The sequence below is a fragment of the Stegodyphus dumicola genome, chromosome X2 (genome assembly GCF_044657685.1).
Source record: "Stegodyphus dumicola isolate Sdum_Otavi_A_Nest chromosome X2, ASM4465768v1".
NCBI classification, from domain to species: domain Eukaryota; kingdom Metazoa; phylum Arthropoda; class Arachnida; order Araneae; family Eresidae; genus Stegodyphus; species Stegodyphus dumicola.
The window spans coordinates 67,313,506-67,332,673 of NC_140781.1; the positions used below are offsets into that span (position 1 = coordinate 67,313,506).

General features: G+C 33.4%; 1 protein-coding gene across 1 annotated transcript in view; it reads left to right on the forward strand.

Annotated features, from left to right (window-relative positions):
• The window catches only part of Tmem131 (Transmembrane protein 131), a 322,751-nt gene that overhangs the window by 15,497 nt on the left and 288,086 nt on the right, over positions 1 to 19,168 (forward strand). Inside the window, exon 2 of the mRNA XM_085808921.1 lies at positions 18,026 to 18,090. Within this exon, the coding sequence (XP_085665047.1) occupies positions 18,026 to 18,090 (65 nt within the window). The remainder of the gene's footprint in view (positions 1 to 18,025; positions 18,091 to 19,168) is intronic.

The following is a 19,168-nucleotide window of genomic DNA, read 5'->3' on the forward strand; positions in this document are numbered from 1 at the left end:
TAAGCTGCACTGTACAAGAAGCAGCCAGCACTGGTCACCAGAAGAGGAATTCTCCACGATGATGACAGACCTCATATGAAAAGAGGTGATCAAAACACTGGGCTGGGAAGTTCCACCTGATTCCCTAGACATCTCTTCATTTGACTATTATAATTTTGGCCATTGATAACCACGTGCAAGAACAGCACTTCCAAATATGCGACAGTGTCATGAAAGCTGTATCACAGTTTTTGGATTCCAGAAAAAAGGATTTCTTCAAAAAGGCCATTTATAAGCTTGTGTCTTGTTGGGAGCATGTAACTGAGGGCTCAGGTGTTTGTGCACTTTTGTCAGGTACCTAGGCTGGTAGCTGCTTCCTGTGTGTAACTTTTGCAGAAAAGGCATAACATATCATAGGACTGAAGCAAATAGGGACTATTTCATAGAATGAAATGGGTGCTTAAGATTTCTTGGGCCTTTTTTGATGACTGATGGAAATCACACAAACTTTCTTAGCTACCTGATATATTCAACGAAAGCCTTCTTACAAAGCCCAAAAACAAAATGGTTCAAATACTGATCATTTATTGAATAAATAGACATCAGTTCCTTCAGAATTCCATAGGACAGGTCTGTACAGTCCTTAAAAGTCCTTGGGTTTTCAGATAGTATTTGGGCCCTTAAAATTCCTTAATTTCAGTCAAAATTGATTAAAGATCCTTAATTTTACTCATTTGAACATTTGTGTCTGTAACTTTGAAGGTAAATTAATATTTTGGAGGAATATATTCTGGTAATTCATTGACAAATATGTATTTGGTTATCATTTGAATTTGTTCCTACTTCTAATGTAAACAGTGCGAAACTCACATTCATAAATCGATCAAAACATAAGCATTTTTAAATTATCTCTTTTTTTTAAATGATGAATTCATAAAACACTACTTCAAAAGAAAGTTTTCCATATTTGGAATATGAATTCTTTTGTTATACGGTGCTAAATTTGATGACTTATCAAATTTATCATTGATCAGCATTTTGCCAATTTTAAGATTCAAATTGTATATAAAATTTTTGATTCAGAGGTTTGTGAATTTTTTCTTACAAATATAATATTGATAGGCATAACATATCATAGGACTGAAGCAAATAGGGACTATTTCATAGAATGAAATGGGTGCTTAAGATTTCTTGGGCCTTTTTTGATGACTGATGGAAATCACACAAACTTTCTTAGCTACCTGATATATTCAACGAAAGCCTTCTTACAAAGCCCAAAAACAAAATGGTTCAAATACTGATCATTTATTGAATAAATAGACATCAGTTCCTTCAGAATTCCATAGGACAGGTCTGTACAGTCCTTAAAAGTCCTTGGGTTTTCAGATAGTATTTGGGCCCTTAAAATTCCTTAATTTCAGTCAAAATTGATTAAAGATCCTTAATTTTACTCATTTGAACATTTGTGTCTGTAACTTTGAAGGTAAATTAATATTTTGGAGGAATATATTCTGGTAATTCATTGACAAATATGTATTTGGTTATCATTTGAATTTGTTCCTACTTCTAATGTAAACAGTGCGAAACTCACATTCATAAATCGATCAAAACATAAGCATTTTTAAATTATCTCTTTTTTTTTAAATGATGAATTCATAAAACACTACTTCAAAAGAAAGTTTTCCATATTTGGAATATGAATTCTTTTGTTATACGGTGCTAAATTTGATGACTTATCAAATTTATCATTGATCAGCATTTTGCCAATTTTAAGATTCAAATTGTATATAAAATTTTTGATTCAGAGGTTTGTGAATTTTTTCTTACAAATATAATATTGATAGGCATAACATATCATAGGACTGAAGCAAATAGGGACTATTTCATAGAATGAAATGGGTGCTTAAGATTTCTTGGGCCTTTTTTGATGACTGATGAAATCACACAAACTTTCTTAGCTACCTGATATATTCAACGAAAGCCTTCTTACAAAGCCCAAAAACAAAATGGTTCAAATACTGATCATTTATTGAATAAATAGACATCAGTTCCTTCAATTATCAAATTTATCATTGATCAGCATTTTGCCAATTTTAAGATTCAAATTGTATATAAAATTTTTGATTCAGAGGTTTGTGAATTTTTTCTTACAAATATAATATTGATAGGCATAACATATCATAGGACTGAAGCAAATAGGGACTATTTCATAGAATGAAATGGGTGCTTAAGATTTCTTGGGCCTTTTTTGATGACTGATGGAAATCACACAAACTTTCTTAGCTACCTGATATATTCAACGAAAGCCTTCTTACAAAGCCCAAAAACAAAATGGTTCAAATACTGATCATTTATTGAATAAATAGACATCAGTTCCTTCAGAATTCCATAGGACAGGTCTGTACAGTCCTTAAAAGTCCTTGGGTTTTCAGATAGTATTTGGGCCCTTAAAATTCCTTAATTTTAGTCAAAATTGATTAAAGATCCTTAATTTTACTCATTTGAACATTTGTGTCTGTAACTTTGAAGGTAAATTAATATTTTGGAGGAATATATTCTGGTAATTCATTGACAAATATGTATTTGGTTATCATTTGAATTTGTTCCTACTTCTAATGTAAACAGTGCGAAACTCACATTCATAAATCGATCAAAACATAAGCATTTTTAAATTATCTCTTTTTTTTAAATGATGAATTCATAAAACAAGGGCCATCCAGGAAGTAGATTACGTTTCCGTCTGTGTCCGCTAGGGGCGGGGCTAGCGCGGCCATCTTGGGGTCAGAGCGTTGCGCAGCTCAGTCTGCATCTAGCCATGCTAGTGAGAGGTTCGTGCTGTGCTCCGTTCAGATACTGTGACGGTTTGAAATGTCTGCGTTAATTGAAAATCCCGCGAGCTGCGCTCAGTAATAAGGTTTCTGACTGCAAAAAACTGTAAACCGATAGAAATCTATCGGCAGCTTCGTGAAGTGTATGGGGACAACATTATCACTGAAGGTGGAGTGCGTCAGTGGGTCATAAGATTTCAAAATGGCCGAACCAATGTTCACGACGAAGATCGAAGTGGGAGACCCAGCATAGTGACCGCCGAACTTCTCGAAAAAGTCGATGCTAAAGTCCGTGAAAATCGAAATTTCACAATAACGGAACTTTCTTTGAGTTTTCCACAAATTTCGCGAAGTTTGTTGCACGAAATCATCAGCGAAAAGCTTGGTTACTACAAGTTTTGTGCAAGATGGATTCCAAAAATCTTGACAGAGGACCACAAAAATCAGCGAATGGCTGCAGCGTTGAACTTTTTGGACGCTTACCATAAGGATGGTGACTCTTTACTCGATCGCATCGTTACTGGTGACGAAACATGGGTGAAACATGTGAACTGTGAAATGAAATTGCAATCAATGCAGTGGGGGCACACAAGTTCTCCCCAAAAACCCAAGAAATGCATGCAAACAATGTCGGCAAGGAAGATGATGGCGACTGTTTTTTGGGACAGAAAAGGTGTAATTTTGGTGGACTTCCTGGAAAGAGGCACTACAATAAACTCTCAAAGGTATTGCCAAACTCTCCAAAAACTCAGAAGAGCAATTCAAAACAAGCGCAGAGGAATGTTGAGCTCTAAGATCTTGTTGATTCACGACAACGCCCGGCCCCACACGGCAAATTTCACTCGTAAAGTTCTTGAATCTTTTAAGTGGGAGTTGTTTCCTCATCCGCCGTACAGTCCCGACCTGGCACCGAGCGACTTCCACCTATTCCCAGCAATGAAGAAGTGGCTGGCTATGCAGCGTTTTGATGACGACGCACAGCTGCAAGAAGAGGTAACGAAGTGGTTGAAGGCGCAGGCGGCCGGATTTTTCGACGAAGGAATTTCCAAGCTCGTACATCGCTACGATAAATGCCTTAATTTGTGTGGTGACTATATAGAAAAGTAGTATTTGAGTGTGGCTTTCATCTGTATATAATAAAATTTGTTTCCTATACTTTGTTTATTTTTTTATTCCAAAACGTAATCTACTTTCTGGATAGCCCTCGTATCATCAAAATAATGATAATATTTTTAATTATTTTAAGAAAACATATTAAAGTGAAACATTTTTCCACCATATTTTGAAGTGGCATTATTTTCCATTTTTAGCAATTTAGGAATATTGAAAAATAAACAAGATAAAAGAGTGCTGCGCAACTCAGTTTCTGACTTAGCAAAATCAAAAAACCTGTAATTTATTAAAAAAAATTAATCTGTCATCTTGTATATTTTTTCATAAAATTTTTTGTTTCATATAATTATATCAGAATATCTGGTAATCATGTAGTATGCAATCTACCACTTTTATTTATTTATTTTTTAGATGGCCTGGTTTTCGACTGGTTGTGAAGGTCATTTCTTTTTGTCTTCATTTTATCGCATGTTCGAATATGAATGCTACTGAATTTTTTATTTTGTGAATGTTAGCTTCTTCCTTATTTAAATTAATCACTCATAAGGCTTTTTAAAAACAAACAAACATTTATTATAAGATAAATCGTACTCGTAAATTAATAGGCCTACACATAACGTATTCTTAAACATATACAGTACAAAGTCCGAGATCTGGACTCGTCGGGACTTTGGTGATCCTGGATTTTTCCGGATATTAGATCATCCACTAAATCTAGTAAGATGGCATGTAGAAATTATAAAATTAATATATGAAATCGTGATTTATGAAATAATGAAGCATTTATAATCTAAAAGCGTATCAAAATTTACAAAAAAAAAAAAGCTTAATATTTATTTTGTTACTTTAGTAAACATTTCTTTGACTGTAAATTCTTTAACACGTTGAGCGTGGTGCCTAATTAGCTGTCCTTTCTGATCAGCCAGCAGCAAGCTAAGCCGAATTTTTGTTTGGAATGTTTCAATACATTTCATTGAAACTAAATTTGATCACATTTCATTGAGACTATATTTATTTTTTAACTTTAATACTGTCGGTCCCGTGGACCGATGCCAGCCAAACGAAAATTCCAGTGCCGGTTCCTAGGGACCGATTGCCGGCCACGCAGAAAGTTCACTGCCGGTCTCCAGGCACCGGCGCTGCGCTCAACGTGTTAAGTTGCTTCATTTTTTTATGCTAATACTTTCTCTTTAATTCTATAGAGAAATATAATTTCTTGTTCAGTTACAAAGTTCCACTGTTCAATTTCTATAGTTGCTGTGTCAAGAATTTGAATAACTTGTCAATAGAAATTTTTTCATTTTCAGTAACCTCTCCATCACTTTCTTCACTATCAGTAGTGGTATTTTCTGGATCTAGAACTTTACTACAGATTTCGCAGTCCGTTAATTGATTGAAGATTGCAGCATTGTCATCGCAATGAAAAACTTCTGTTGTATCATCTGATGCAAAAGCAAAGTTTAAAGTTATAAAAACATTTAGCAGAAATAGCAATAGAAGCTCCCTAAGGTTATATACTGTGCAGACATAGAAGACAAAAATTTTAAACTTAACCAATTTATTAATAATATATATAAGAAATAAAAATACAATAAATAAATTTGATTAATATCAGAAACTTAAAGAGTGTAACATAATCATTGTCAAATTACGCTTAGTTAACTATTCATTAACCCCAAGGGTTTTTTCCTTTAAAGAATATTACGCTATTAATGATGCAGCAAATATATTACCTGACCTATGAATACTGGCATTCAGTATGCGAAAAACATATCACAGAACAAAATACGCGATTAATTTGAATTTCACTTCACTATAAATTGGTCTATGCTTTTGGCCAAGAAGGCACCTGAAAAATTAAATTAAACCTTGAATGCACTTGAATTTGCAAAAGCCGCTCACTGCAGTTGCTCACGGAAAATCACAGATTGGAAAAACATTGCCACTAGACCTGGAAAAACACTTGTATTAAAGATGATACCTTCATGAAACGGCAGTTGCTCACCAGAAATCACAGCTTGGAATTTGACATTGCTCAACTTTGGAAACAGGACGCCGCCCACGGCAGTTGACCACCGAGAACCACAACATGAGATCTATCGCTGCCGAACCATAGAAACAGGATGCCGCCCACTGCAGTTGCTCACATCGTCGCCGCTTTGCAGAATCCAGGAAAATTATCATGGACCGAAACCGTAGTACTTATCGCTGGATGGCGCGCATCGCATTAACATCTTTCAAAGATCGCTAGAACGGCACACCAAGGAGCAAGGAGGGATTAAACCAGAGCGATGCGAGATACTTATATATGAAGTAGGCATGACGTTATCTCACGGCAGCCAATCAGCTGTCAGCACAACTCAGCTTTCCAGATGACGTAACATCGAGTTTCGTTTTTGCATCCTAATTAGGCTGGAACAATCTGTTCTTAATGCAAATAGTGGTGGTGAAAAGCGAAGTAGAAGTAATTGCTATATCCCTTTAAAAATAAGAACTAAACCATATGTAAAAGTTAGAGTTATTTCAAGGAGGAGAGATGATGCAGAAAGGGGGTTACAATAGGTCATATTTTCAACATCATCTTCATTTATTACCGCTTCCCCATATTTCTTTACAAACTCCATTAATTGGAAAATTTCATTTGTGGTTTGCAATATCCGAAAGCACTCAAATTCGCAGCTATCATCTTCATCATCCTCTCCATGAAATATAGTATCTGGCCATAAATTATGCCAAGCATTTTTAAAATTATCTGGGGGAATATACTCCCGTGATCTTGCGAGGCTCCACACAGCAGATTTTATGCTAAAATATTTCAAAATTTCTTGAATAGTCTGGCCATTATTTAAGAAATTTAACATCGATTTTTAAAATGCTACTTTATACAGTACAGAGTCCGTAATCCGGACGTCCATTATCCGGAATGATCTATAAACCGGACCTCAAAGCCATAAACTTATGCATGCGCTTTCTTCACTATCAGTAGAGGTATTTTCTGGATCTAGAACTATACTACAGATTTCGCCGTCCATTAATTGATTGATGATTGCAACATTGTCATCGCAATGAAAAACTTCTGTTGTATCATCTTCATTTATTATTGCTTCTCCATATTTCTTTACAAACTCCATTAATTGGAAAATTTCACTTGTGGTTGGCGATATCCGAAAGCACTCAAATTCACAGCTATCATCTTCATCATCTTCACCATGAAATATAGTGTCTGACCATAAATTATGCCAAGCATTTTAAAAATTATTTGGAGGAATATACTCCCACGATCTTGCGAGGCTCCACACAGCAGATTTTATGCTAAAATATTTCCAAATTTCTTGAATGGTCTTGCCATTATTCAAGAAATTTAACAACGATTTTAAAAATGTTGCTTTATACAGTACAAAGTCCGTAATCTGGACGCCCATTATCCGGACCTCAAAGCCACAAACTTACGCATGCGCATAAAGCCAGTATAGCGTTTATCCATGTGCGCTTCTGATAGTGAAGAAAGTTACATTGAAAGACATGTTTCATAAAGTAAAAAAGTAAATATTATGCTTTTTTTTTTTTTGTAAATTTTAATACCCTTTAGATCGTAATTGCTCTTTATTTCATAAATAACGGTTTCATATTTTTAATTGTATAATTTCTGCATGCCGTCTTACCAGATTTAAATTGATGATCTGTAATCCGGAATCGCCGAAGTCCTGACTAGTCCGGATTATGGACTTCGCACTGTATTTGCATTTCAGCGCGTGCACTATTCCGATATATATAAGCGTAATGGCAAAATAAAAGGTCTATTATGCCAAGCATTTTTGTTATTCAATTACGAATATAAAAAAATTGTTTAGTCTTCGATGCGCGAATCATTACTCAAGTTGTCGTGTGTTGATAAACGTACGGTGATGAATGCAAAATATAACAAAAAATTTTTCGTCAGGTAGTAGTAGTTGTAAGATCAACGATGTTTTTATGTAGAATGTTTCAATTTCAAATGCATGCCAAGCAGGTACACAGCTATGGAGCCAAATTATTAATCACATAAATTTATGCTAAAATGATTATTTCTTCAATTATGAGTAGTGCCGAAGATAAATTAAGAATCATGATTCTCCGCATATTTTCTTATGGGGAAAAAAAAAAAAATGCACATGCGTAAGGCATAAAAAAAATTTCTAAAAAATTTTTGTTAGTGGCTTTAAAGGTCCGGATTTTAGATCATTTCAGATATTGGACGTCCGGATCTCGGACTTTGCACTGTATATATATAATTTATTTATTAAATAATATTTATTATATTCATCATTATATCAATTTAATTGATTATATTATCTCATAATATAAATTTAGTAGAATGTGAGAGAAGGGAACCCATATGTTGGAAGTTTAATTCCGAAAATTGTGTTTTAAAGGAACTTAAATGTAAGTCATGAAAAAAACCTTTTTAAGGGGACTTGAATTTAAATCATGAGTAGCAAAATTTCAAACTTTGAAAAATAAATTAAATATTAAAAAAGTAATTATCCCTATTGATTGGAAATTAGTTGACTTTTCAAGGGGAACAAACCAACTCCCGTTCAGTGAACAATAATGAATAAATGCGAAGGTGTTTCGTCTTTTACTCAAGTAAGAATGATGATACTAATTCAGAAGTCAAACAACAAAAATCAGCGTTATATTTACAAAATTTTCACAGGACTAGTTTAAGATTTTAAGGCAAATTTATAGACCCATGATTCTAAAAGATTCCAGAAAAATGTGATAAAATGAAAAATGTCTCCATGGTAGTAACATGCAGTTTCTTACATTTTGGAGAACATCTAGAAGAACAATGAAAACATAATAGTTGAATGTTTTACTTCTGATTCTAGAATCGCTTTTTTAACATTTTTATCTTCCCTTTATTTTCTCTACTTTTCACTAGATATAGGCATGGAAAATATCAAAAGTACTTCTAATCTTATCGTATGGAAAGGCATTATAAAAAGGAATTTTTTATTAATAAAGAAATTGAAAATTGGCAATTCAAAAGATTCATCTAATACGTCTTAATGCATCATACACAGAGCTGGCGCTAGGGATTTTGCCACCTGACGCAGTCTCTGTGGATCCTAAATTTTGTTGCTTGGTGCCTTTCTAAATTCTAAAAGTTTTGCCATTTCTAGATTTTGTTGCTCATTGTGTCCTTAAATTCTAAAAATTATGCTACACCAGCTCTGTGATCAGACTTTACCATATGTATTTCATATTTCATCTGAATGTTCATATTACTAAATAAATAAAATTAGCAGCTTTTTCCATAAATTCTAAATGCATTTAGTCTTTTAGAAGTCTTTAATTAAATCCCAAAAATTTAAAGTGAAAAGGAAACGTGTTGAAAAAAGAAACTAAATATGTAAAGAGAAAGAAAATTATTCTTCAAAGATATGTACAGTTAAGACACAATAACATGCCGAACAAACACTAATTCAGAAGTCAAACAACAAAATTCAGCGTTATATTTTCAAAATTTTTACAGGACTAGTTTCGATGGTTTTACCGAACAATTCAATTAGCTATAAAGTTGCACATATTTTGCAGAAGTTTAACTTTTGGGTTGTTTATTCTCCCATCAATAAAATTCCAAGTTCCATACTCAAGGACCCCATTCCGGATATGAATTCTTGGGGAATTTATAGGATTCCTTGCCAGTGTGGTTTGATTTACATTGGCCAAACTAGGAGAGCCTTAAAATTTCGCGTCGAGGAACATGAGGCATATGTTAGAAAAAAGGAAACACGGAAGTCTTCTGTTGTTCAACATTGTTGGTCCAAAAATCACACTTTCAATTTTTCTGCTGCCAAAATTATTCAAAAAATATCTTCCATTGGAGAACTGGATTTTCTAGAGGCATTTCACATTAAAAAAATCTTTCTGTTCTAGTTAACGATCCTAATTCCAATCCATCTTTGCCTTCGGCCTTTAAAGAAATTATGTTTTAGTTCTGGTTTCACCAACAGATGGTGCCTCTTGCTTATTCTTGTCCAGGCTTTCTTATCTTATCTAATCATTATTTCCTATGTTGTTCATGTGCAGCTGAGGATGGTTTTCGGTAAAACCATCGAAACTAGTCCTGTAAAAATTTTGAATATATGTACAGTTATTATTATGTAAATTACCTAGTTATTTACAGTTTCAGCCTGTACTACAATTTCCCATTTTTGTTTCCTCACCAGAATGCAAATCACTTAGTTTTTAAATGGAAGTTTTTGGAGTGTAAGATGAGTATGTTTCTGTCCTACACTTGCTCCCTGCATTAGTTCTGTCAGCTCTGATAATTTGTAATTATTAGTCTTTCTATTACTGCTGCTGACATTTGAGTTTATTATGACAATAGAGTTACTGAGCCAGATTTAATTGAAATTAAATTATATAGTCTTTGACCTCTAGTCCATATTTTTAGTTTGAATTTGACTCTTCTTGTTTAATTATATTACCACAAACTGTAATTGATTCTGTTAGCATAAGAACAGGCCTATAGGTTCCAAGTTCTTTTTGAATAAGAAGCTTATTTAAAACTTTATTTAAATTTATTATCTGATTTATAGTTATTTTCAGACATAGTGATAATTTGTTTCACGTTCGGGTCGGACTATTTAACTTTTACCAGATCAAGTAAACTCTCATAGGTATTACATTTTGGAGAGGTTGGCAGTTAGGAGATAAAACATGCAGAAACTAATGAAAACATTATTTTGCATAGTGAGACAAATTTCTAATTGTTAGAAAACATGCTTAAGGAAAAGGAAATCGATATAAATTAGCCAAAATGTCTGGGCAGGCCTTCAAATTAAAAAGACGCATAATTATTTTGTTGAGTTTTATGTTTTGTAGCTTTTAATGTGTAATTATCCTAATATTGTTTAAAAATCAATGTCATAAATTCCATGTATTTTAAACTGTGAAATTTTATGAGATTGTTATATTAATAGGTTTTTTTTTTAACAAATATTATTAAAAAATAAATTTAATTTAATAGTGGCCATGTAAATCCATAATGACTAAGGTTATCTAATACCTAATTTAATTATAACTAAATGCATTCTCTTAAAAATTATCTCTCTATATTAAAGCAAGTTATTGCCTTTCGTTAACACGCTAAGCCCGACATTGGTCCCTGGAAACCGGCACTGGAGTTTTCGTTTGGCTGGCGGCGATCTGCAGGACCGACAGTATTAAAGTTAAAAAATAAGTATAGTCTCAATGAAAATGAGATCAAATGTAGTTTTAATGAAATTTATTGAAACATTCTAAACAAAACTACGGCTTAGCTTTACACATATTACAATACAAAACAACTATTTTGGTAACATTTTTGGCTATCTTGCATCCAAACAGTTTTGAATTGTCATCATAACATTTCGAGCAATACTTTTGGACTTTATATCCTTCCTTTTTCTATAATTTATGAATAATTTAAGTCTGCAATATTGCCGCCGGCTGAACAGAAAGGACAGCAAATTCGGCTCAAACCTTTACCGTGGTCACAAGGTAAAACGCAAAAATATAAAAATTCATGTGAAACTTATTCTTTGCATCTTGTAAGACTTAATGCAAAACAACTTATCACCGCTAATGCTTTAGTGGCTTAATAGAACTTTAAAGTATATTAACTGAGTTACAACCCCTGGAACTCTACACGAAGCTATGACACTAACAGCATCAGACAGAGCTAATTTTCATAACAGCATCAGCTAATTTTCTTTTTAACAGCTTTTTAACAGCATCAGCTAATTTTCAAAACTTGCTACTGTGCCTACATCAGGCCTTTCAGGTTTGTTCTGATCAGCAGGTCTTTCTATAGGCAAGCAGGAGCGGTGACAACAGCTGGTGTTTTGTTATGAATCATGCTGATTATGATTTTAATGCTCATTTTAACCTATGCTGCTGGACATAAAATCTGCTTACTATTTACTAAACCTCTAGACTGAGAAAGTATGTGACAAAATGAGACATAAAAAAAAAAAAAAAAAAAAGAAAGAAAAAAGATAACTGTTAGTAAAACTTAACTAAAATGTCACTTATCTTCTTTCAGAAAGTCCAGTTATTATGAGTGTAAAATATTTAATGCTACTTGATAAATTTCATAAAATTAATTTTATTCTCAAACATATTAATAATTATATTAATTATGTTTAATAATAATGCATCCTACTCACATTCAGGCATAGATATAATATTTTAAATTATTCTCTGTGTGGAGATGGGAACACAAACCAGGCTGGTCTGAATTTTTTATATTTCAGAGGTAATATTTCGAAAGTTTTAGTAAATGTAGCTGCATCATTGATACTTTCACCAGAGTCCTTGATTTGATAAGCAAGATTTTCAGATTTTGCGGTGTATTGCATTATTGTTTCATTCCATCCCATTTTGAACTGATCAATTTTGTCAAGCAGCAACATTTTGTTAAAGTCAGATTTCAATTTAAAAGTATGGGCTTCTGTTGAACAGGTTTTTAACTGAAGCCTGCTATAGTCCTTTAAACACTTCTCACGAAAGTGCAGCTGCAGTGTGCTGGATAGAGCTTCAAAGTCTAGCCTCTGGTTTTTGGGGGCAGTTTGGTGAATATCTGCTGCATTTACTGTCAGAGAAGTGATGTGGTGGCATACCTTAGCTTGGGAATCCCATCCATTTGCACCTGACACTATTAAAAACTAAGCCTTCTACACCTGCTGGGAGATCTTTCCACCTTATATGGATAATTTGAGAGAGGAATGAAAAGGCATGGCTTGGAATTTTAAAGTGTCAGAATTGTTTCCTACTGATGGTATTCTTTACGCTGTTAACTTCTTTTGCAATAGCAGCAGAAACTGTATCATTGATTTGTTGTTTGAGAGCAGAGACTCTTTCTTCAATTTGTTTTTTGACAGCAGAAAGTCTGTCTCCTAAATATCCTTTTAATGATTTACAATAAGTTCTGGAATACAAAACTCAATCTCCCAGCAAACTGGCTGAAGGCAAAGATCATTCTGATTCTAAAACCAGGAAAACCACCTGAAGATATAGAATCGTATCAACCAATCTCATTGACTTCCATTATAGTCAAGACGTTTGAAAGAATGATAACTGCAAGACTAAAGTTTAACATGGAGTCAAACGAGATTCTGGCATAAAAACAGACTGGTTTCAGAAAAGACATGTCAACTACTAATTTTGAAATTGGTTCACAAAATTAAAACCCCATTCAATTCAAGGAGAAGCTCTTTGGCTGTCTTTGTTGATTTCCGGGGAGCCTATGACACAATATGGAGAAGGAGATTTCTAAACAAACTTCACTTATATGGAATTAGTGGGAAAAGGTATAACTGGTACAAAAGGTTTTTATTCCAAAGATGGATGAAGATCAGATGGAACAAGCAGGAATCAAGTTATAAACAAAGTACATTAGGTCTAACTCAAGGAGCAGTTAGCAGCTGTACTCTCTTTAACATTTATATAAATGATTTGGTAACTAAGTTAAAAAGCATTAAACGTTTTAATGCCTGTATGTTTGCAGCCGATGTTGTTATTTGGACACAAGCAGAAAATTCCAGAAAATACGAAGACCAAAGGGAAAAACTTGAAATTGTAATGAATAATGCACTTGAAGTCCTGAAGACCTAGCCCAAGGAGAATAGTATGATTATAAATAAAAACAAAACAGTTTACCAGTTCTTCTCTCTGAGACATGCGAATGCAGACTTTAAATTAATAATAGACAAAGCTACTCTTCAAAAAAAGTGCTAGTATCACATTTCTAGGTGTAGTGCTGGACAACAAATTAAACTTTACTAATCATGTAAATACTGTTACAGAAAAAGCAGAGAAAAGATCCTCAGTTTTGAAAAGACTAGCCGGTACCAAATGGGGAAGCTCACAGACTACCCTAAATAAAACTTACAACACTTACATTAAACCTCTTTTCAAATATGGAAGTGAGGTGTTGATCTCTACCACACAAGGGAAGATTGACTGTTTATTACAGCTATGCGAAACTATACTTCCAACCCACCAATTGCTACTGAAATCAAGAAACAAACAGTTAGTACATTCGTTAAAATGAAACTATCGCATAGAGTGCATTGGATGAACAAATGCAAACAAGTACTATGAAGACCCAGATGTCTGCCCTAAAAGTGTGTGAGAAATTATTACACGAAATAGATGAAAACAAACCTATGAATTGTAACAATCTCGTGGTTAATTCCCTTGAATATACTGATATTAAATACCATGTATATGACTTGGGAAAGAAAAACAGTCCTGATGCAATATTAAAATCAAACACATTATGTAGGTTATATGAACAATACCCTAAGCCTGAATTGATTAGAGTATACATTGATGGCTCTAAAATACAACACAACACTGACGCTGGTGTATACAGGAAACATTTTTCCTGTGGAATGTAGTCCTGTGGAACACTTCATGTCGAATTTTGATGGAGAGATCCTTGCAATCTTACTGACTCTGGAAAACCTCAAGATAAAGATCAATTGTTTTTCTAAAGTAGTTATTCTTGTCGATTTAAAAGCAGCCATTCAGGCTGTAGTTATAAATCATGACACTGATACCCAGATAATCTCAGAAATAAGATAAACCTTGAACTTTCTTTATAAACACAACAAAACAGTCATTTTTCAATGGATCCCTTTACATGTAGGTATCGATGGTAACGAAAAGGCAGACTCACCAGTCAAGAGAGGAACACTTGCGCCACAAGATTGCAAACCATTTCCTCTAGAGTCACTTAAAAAGGATATTTTTGAGAAATTAATGGATATTCTTAAATCTGACGAGTCAGCAAAATCAACAGGCAAATCCTGGGCTAACATTCAAGGCACATGGAAAAAGTTTGTCGAAATCTGTAAGGAGGCTGTGGCAAACTTCAAACAGGTCACAATTGCATGGCACATCATCTTAATAAAATTCATATCCTTCCGTCTAGTATATGCCAAATTTGCAATTCGGGCATCGTGATTGCAGAGCATCTTCTTATATGCCTAGAACTAGATAAAGAGTCTCAAAAACATGGTGAGATAAGTAATCTATATTGGAATGCCAGAGCTTTCATGAACTCCTTCTAAAGACTACATCTCTTATGTTCTTTTCGTTGTTGTTTAAATTTTTAACTTTTTACCATTGTTCCCATGTTAATTTATTCTGATTCTTACTTTATAAATGGTGGTTCTTTTTTATTATTTATCATTGGTCGTGTGTGATACTTGAGCTGTTTTATATGTTGATCTTTCCAATAAAGCCATATGTAACAACAGTCTGTCTCCTATTTGTTGTTCAACAGCAAAAAACTCTCCAGTTTGTTGTTTGGCAGCAGAAAATCCTTCTTCAGTTTGTTGTTCAGCAGCAGAAAGTCTTTCCTAAATTTCTCCAACTTTCTTTTCCACCATGTTTCATCTGCTTTACATAGCCTCAATTTTGTTTTGTATTATTGCAATAATTTCTCTTTCCATTTCCTGTTAATCTGTCTCAATTTTTTCTTGAACTGACTTGACTACGCTTTCATCTTTTACCGTCCCATTTTCATCTCTTCTTTAATGTAGTTTATGGCCCCTTCCATCTTCTCTTGGAATGCAGCAAGGGATGTAACCTGCTGTCGTAGTTGCTGTTCCATTGCTCGTTGACCAGCATTCAAACCAAATTATGACACCAAAAATTGTTACCTGTGCTCGATTTCGTAATAGACTGAATGCACACGGAACTGATGAAACTGAATTGATGATGAGAGAACTGATGAAAAATTCACTTTCTCAAAAGAAACACTCAACAGTCCTGGAACTCTCTGCAAAAGCATTCACACAGCTCTTCTCAGTGTCACCGAGCACAATCAATAGTTATACTTCAAGCTTTTCAGAATGTTAAAAATAATGCAATACAAAGTGCATCTGAAAGGTGAAGCTTGCACAGAGATTTCAATGCTCCAAAGTCAGCTCTGAAGTAAACACCGAGAGCAGATTCTGTCTTCGGCTTTATGTAATTATCCCCTGGCCACCAATAATTTTCTAGTATTCTCTAATATTTCTTGAAATTGCTGGAAGGAATATATTGTTAGTTACATATAATTGCCAGATACAGTTACATTTAGGGATTAAGTACAGTTATCCAATTACAATACCAATTACAGCTATACAGGGACCGGGCCCAAATGGGTGCCAAACATGATGACTTCCTGCGTTTTCTCGTTAAATCTAGTGACAAAAATTAGTCTCTAAAACCAGTGCTAGCTTGGCGATATGTTGCCAATTTAACAAGATAGCCGTGTTAAATAGATGTGCCCCTGTAATGTTATTTTTATGCTATAGCCTAATTTTTTCCAAGCATTTAATGTTGCATTGTACGAAAGATACTACAAGTTCGCATATTACTTCACTAAAATCTTTTACATATGTACAAAATTCGTAACGGTAAGGATTCTGATTGGCATAATTTTTATCTTATATATTATACATATGAAACATTATTGCATATATGTTAGAGGTTTTGTTCATAAAGACAAATTATTATTGTTTTCTTTACTAGATTTGAAACCATTATTTGCTCATTGGTTAGTATACTCATCGTCGTCGTTTCTGATATGAAAAGTTATATTGTTTACATTTTTCAAGCTAGGTGAATCAGTTTTAAAAAGTGATTCATATACAGTCAAACCTCATAACAACAAAGCTCAAACAATTGGAATATTGATTTTCTACATTTCATCTGAAAAGAAAAATCATGGATTATTTGACAAAAAATAACTAACTGTTGAAGTGCCTAGGAAAGAAAAAGCAAAAAGACCTGTTTAATACTGCCACATCTACCAAAAGCGATGAAATATAACTAATAAAATTCACCTTACATTTATTAAGTGCAATTAATAATGCTGTTATTAGATTTGTTTCCGTTCTTTTTTTAAATTTTTTTATTTGACTTTACAATAATAATTTTACTTGAAATTATTAAACAAAAATTGATGTCGCTGATTTTTTCTTTGCAATATGTTTTCCCTTCTAAAATACACATAAGTAATTATTTTATTTTATCTATAAAAATAAAACACAGTAGAAACAAATAATAATAAATATTGAAAAAAATTATGTGTACTTTTATTTAATGTCTGAGTGAAAAAATAATCTCTAATTTCTCCCAAAAAATTTCATTTGTAATTTTGTCCAAAAATTTGACTCGATCTTTGGTTCTACAGTTTGTGTGAATAAAATCTTATTAATGACATGCGTGTCACAACTTTTGCACCCAGTGTGCTAGGTGGGTTGCTTTTCATCAGTATCAGAAAGAAAATCTTCAATATCAGCATTTTTCATTTTAATATCTATCATAACATCTTTGTAAGTAATAACATCATTGTTGCACATTTTGAAATGCTATATGTCTGTCACATTCTGAAAAGGATTTAAATGCTCTTTTTTTAGGTACTTATTGTTAGTCAAATCTGTGCTTTGATTTGCCAAGATTTTTCTCACACAAGTACTGCATCAAGAAGTGAAATGCTATAATCTAAATGCTTGCTCTTGTTCTTCAAGATGCCTAAAATGAGTTGCTTTCTGTTATGATTTTGATCCATAGGTTGAAGGATCAAAGTTGCACTCCTTGCTCCACAGGTGACTGCTTGGTTAAAACCACAGTATTTTGGAAGTTTGACCTGGGGTCGATCCTAGATGAAAGGAGGTTGCATTTTATGGTTTTCTCCATGTGGAATGTGAATACAAGCCAGTGTCCATAAAATGTTTTCCACAAAGGCATTCCATCCCTTAGGCAGGGAGTCCTCGAGAATTTTGCCACATTCATTTAACCGTAATCCAACCCAAAGTTGCACTTCGGGCCAGGAAAGTAACCTTAGTCTTAACCTTAGTTTAACATACATGCATAAGTTGTAGATTCGCTGAGTTGTTCAGCTGAAAATGTAATACCAGATTTATAAAATTTTTTCCCCTTTTATTTTTTTAAAAATTTATTTTGAAAAAGAAAATTGAAATTTTTAGCAAGCCATTATTCTTTATATCAGTTATAACTTTTCTTTTTAAATATATTTATTTTTTATTATTGAAATTTATTTGTTTGTTTTTCAGCATTTGTTCATGTCGATGGTGATTTACGCTATTTGATGGATGGTGTTTCAATGGAAATGCAAGAGGTATGTGTGCGAATTTATGGTAGTTAATTATGTGTAATGCATTATAGATTTGAATATTAGCTCATGCCAAAGATATATAGTCATAAAGGAATATTAGAAGTATACCTTTGTAAGGCGTTTGTATTTTATTCACTGCTGACCATTAAATTTCCAGTGCCAGTAAAAATAAAAAGTAGTACAGTCAAAAGTCGTTAATTCGGACACCCATAATCCAGACCTCAAAGCTTCAAACTTTCTGCGCATGCGTCGCGTCAACGACGTAAAGACGTAAGGCCTTTATGGCTGAGAATATGCTTGTGCGTGTGTGTAAAATACGTTTACGAGTGTGCGTTTAATGTATAACGGACGGTATAAGCTTAGCTAAAATTATTTAATTATCTATTTCAGTTAATGTTGCAGATTGCGTTGTTCCTTAATCTTCGAATTGGATCCGGCTTATTATTTTTTGCAGACTGTTAGAGCAATTTTATAAAAGTAAGCTTGAACTTTCGATTATGTCAAATAGAATTTCTGATATATATTTATTAATATGTAAATGATCTACAAAGCGAAAGTATGTAGATACAAAGCAAAAGTATGTAAATGATCTACAAAGCAAGTTCATTAAACAAAAAGTGGAATTGCTACAAAAAATGGATAAAGGCATATCCTTTGTTTATCTAAACTTTGCTTATCTTTAACGCCGTGCAATGAATTGGGAGTTGATCTGTCAGCACTATCCTTATCTTCAGGGCAGATGTTTTTATTTTATTTGGCTTATAATTCCTTATTAAATGTAGTATTTCATCTCGATGTACTCCATCTTTGATATGATTTAAATCAAATTCCTCGTCATTATAATTCGCTTCCGATAGCGAAGAAAGTAAAAGAGGTTATTGAAAACGAAAAAATTTCAATTGACAAATTAGTCGGTGTTCTCGACACAGCAATTATAGGACTTGAACTTGCGGAACTTTGTAACTGAACAAGAAATTATGTCTGTTTAAAGAATTAAAGAGAATGTATTATCACATAAAAAACGAAGCAACTTAAACAACTTACATTGAAAGAAATGTTTAATAAAGTAAACAAATAAATA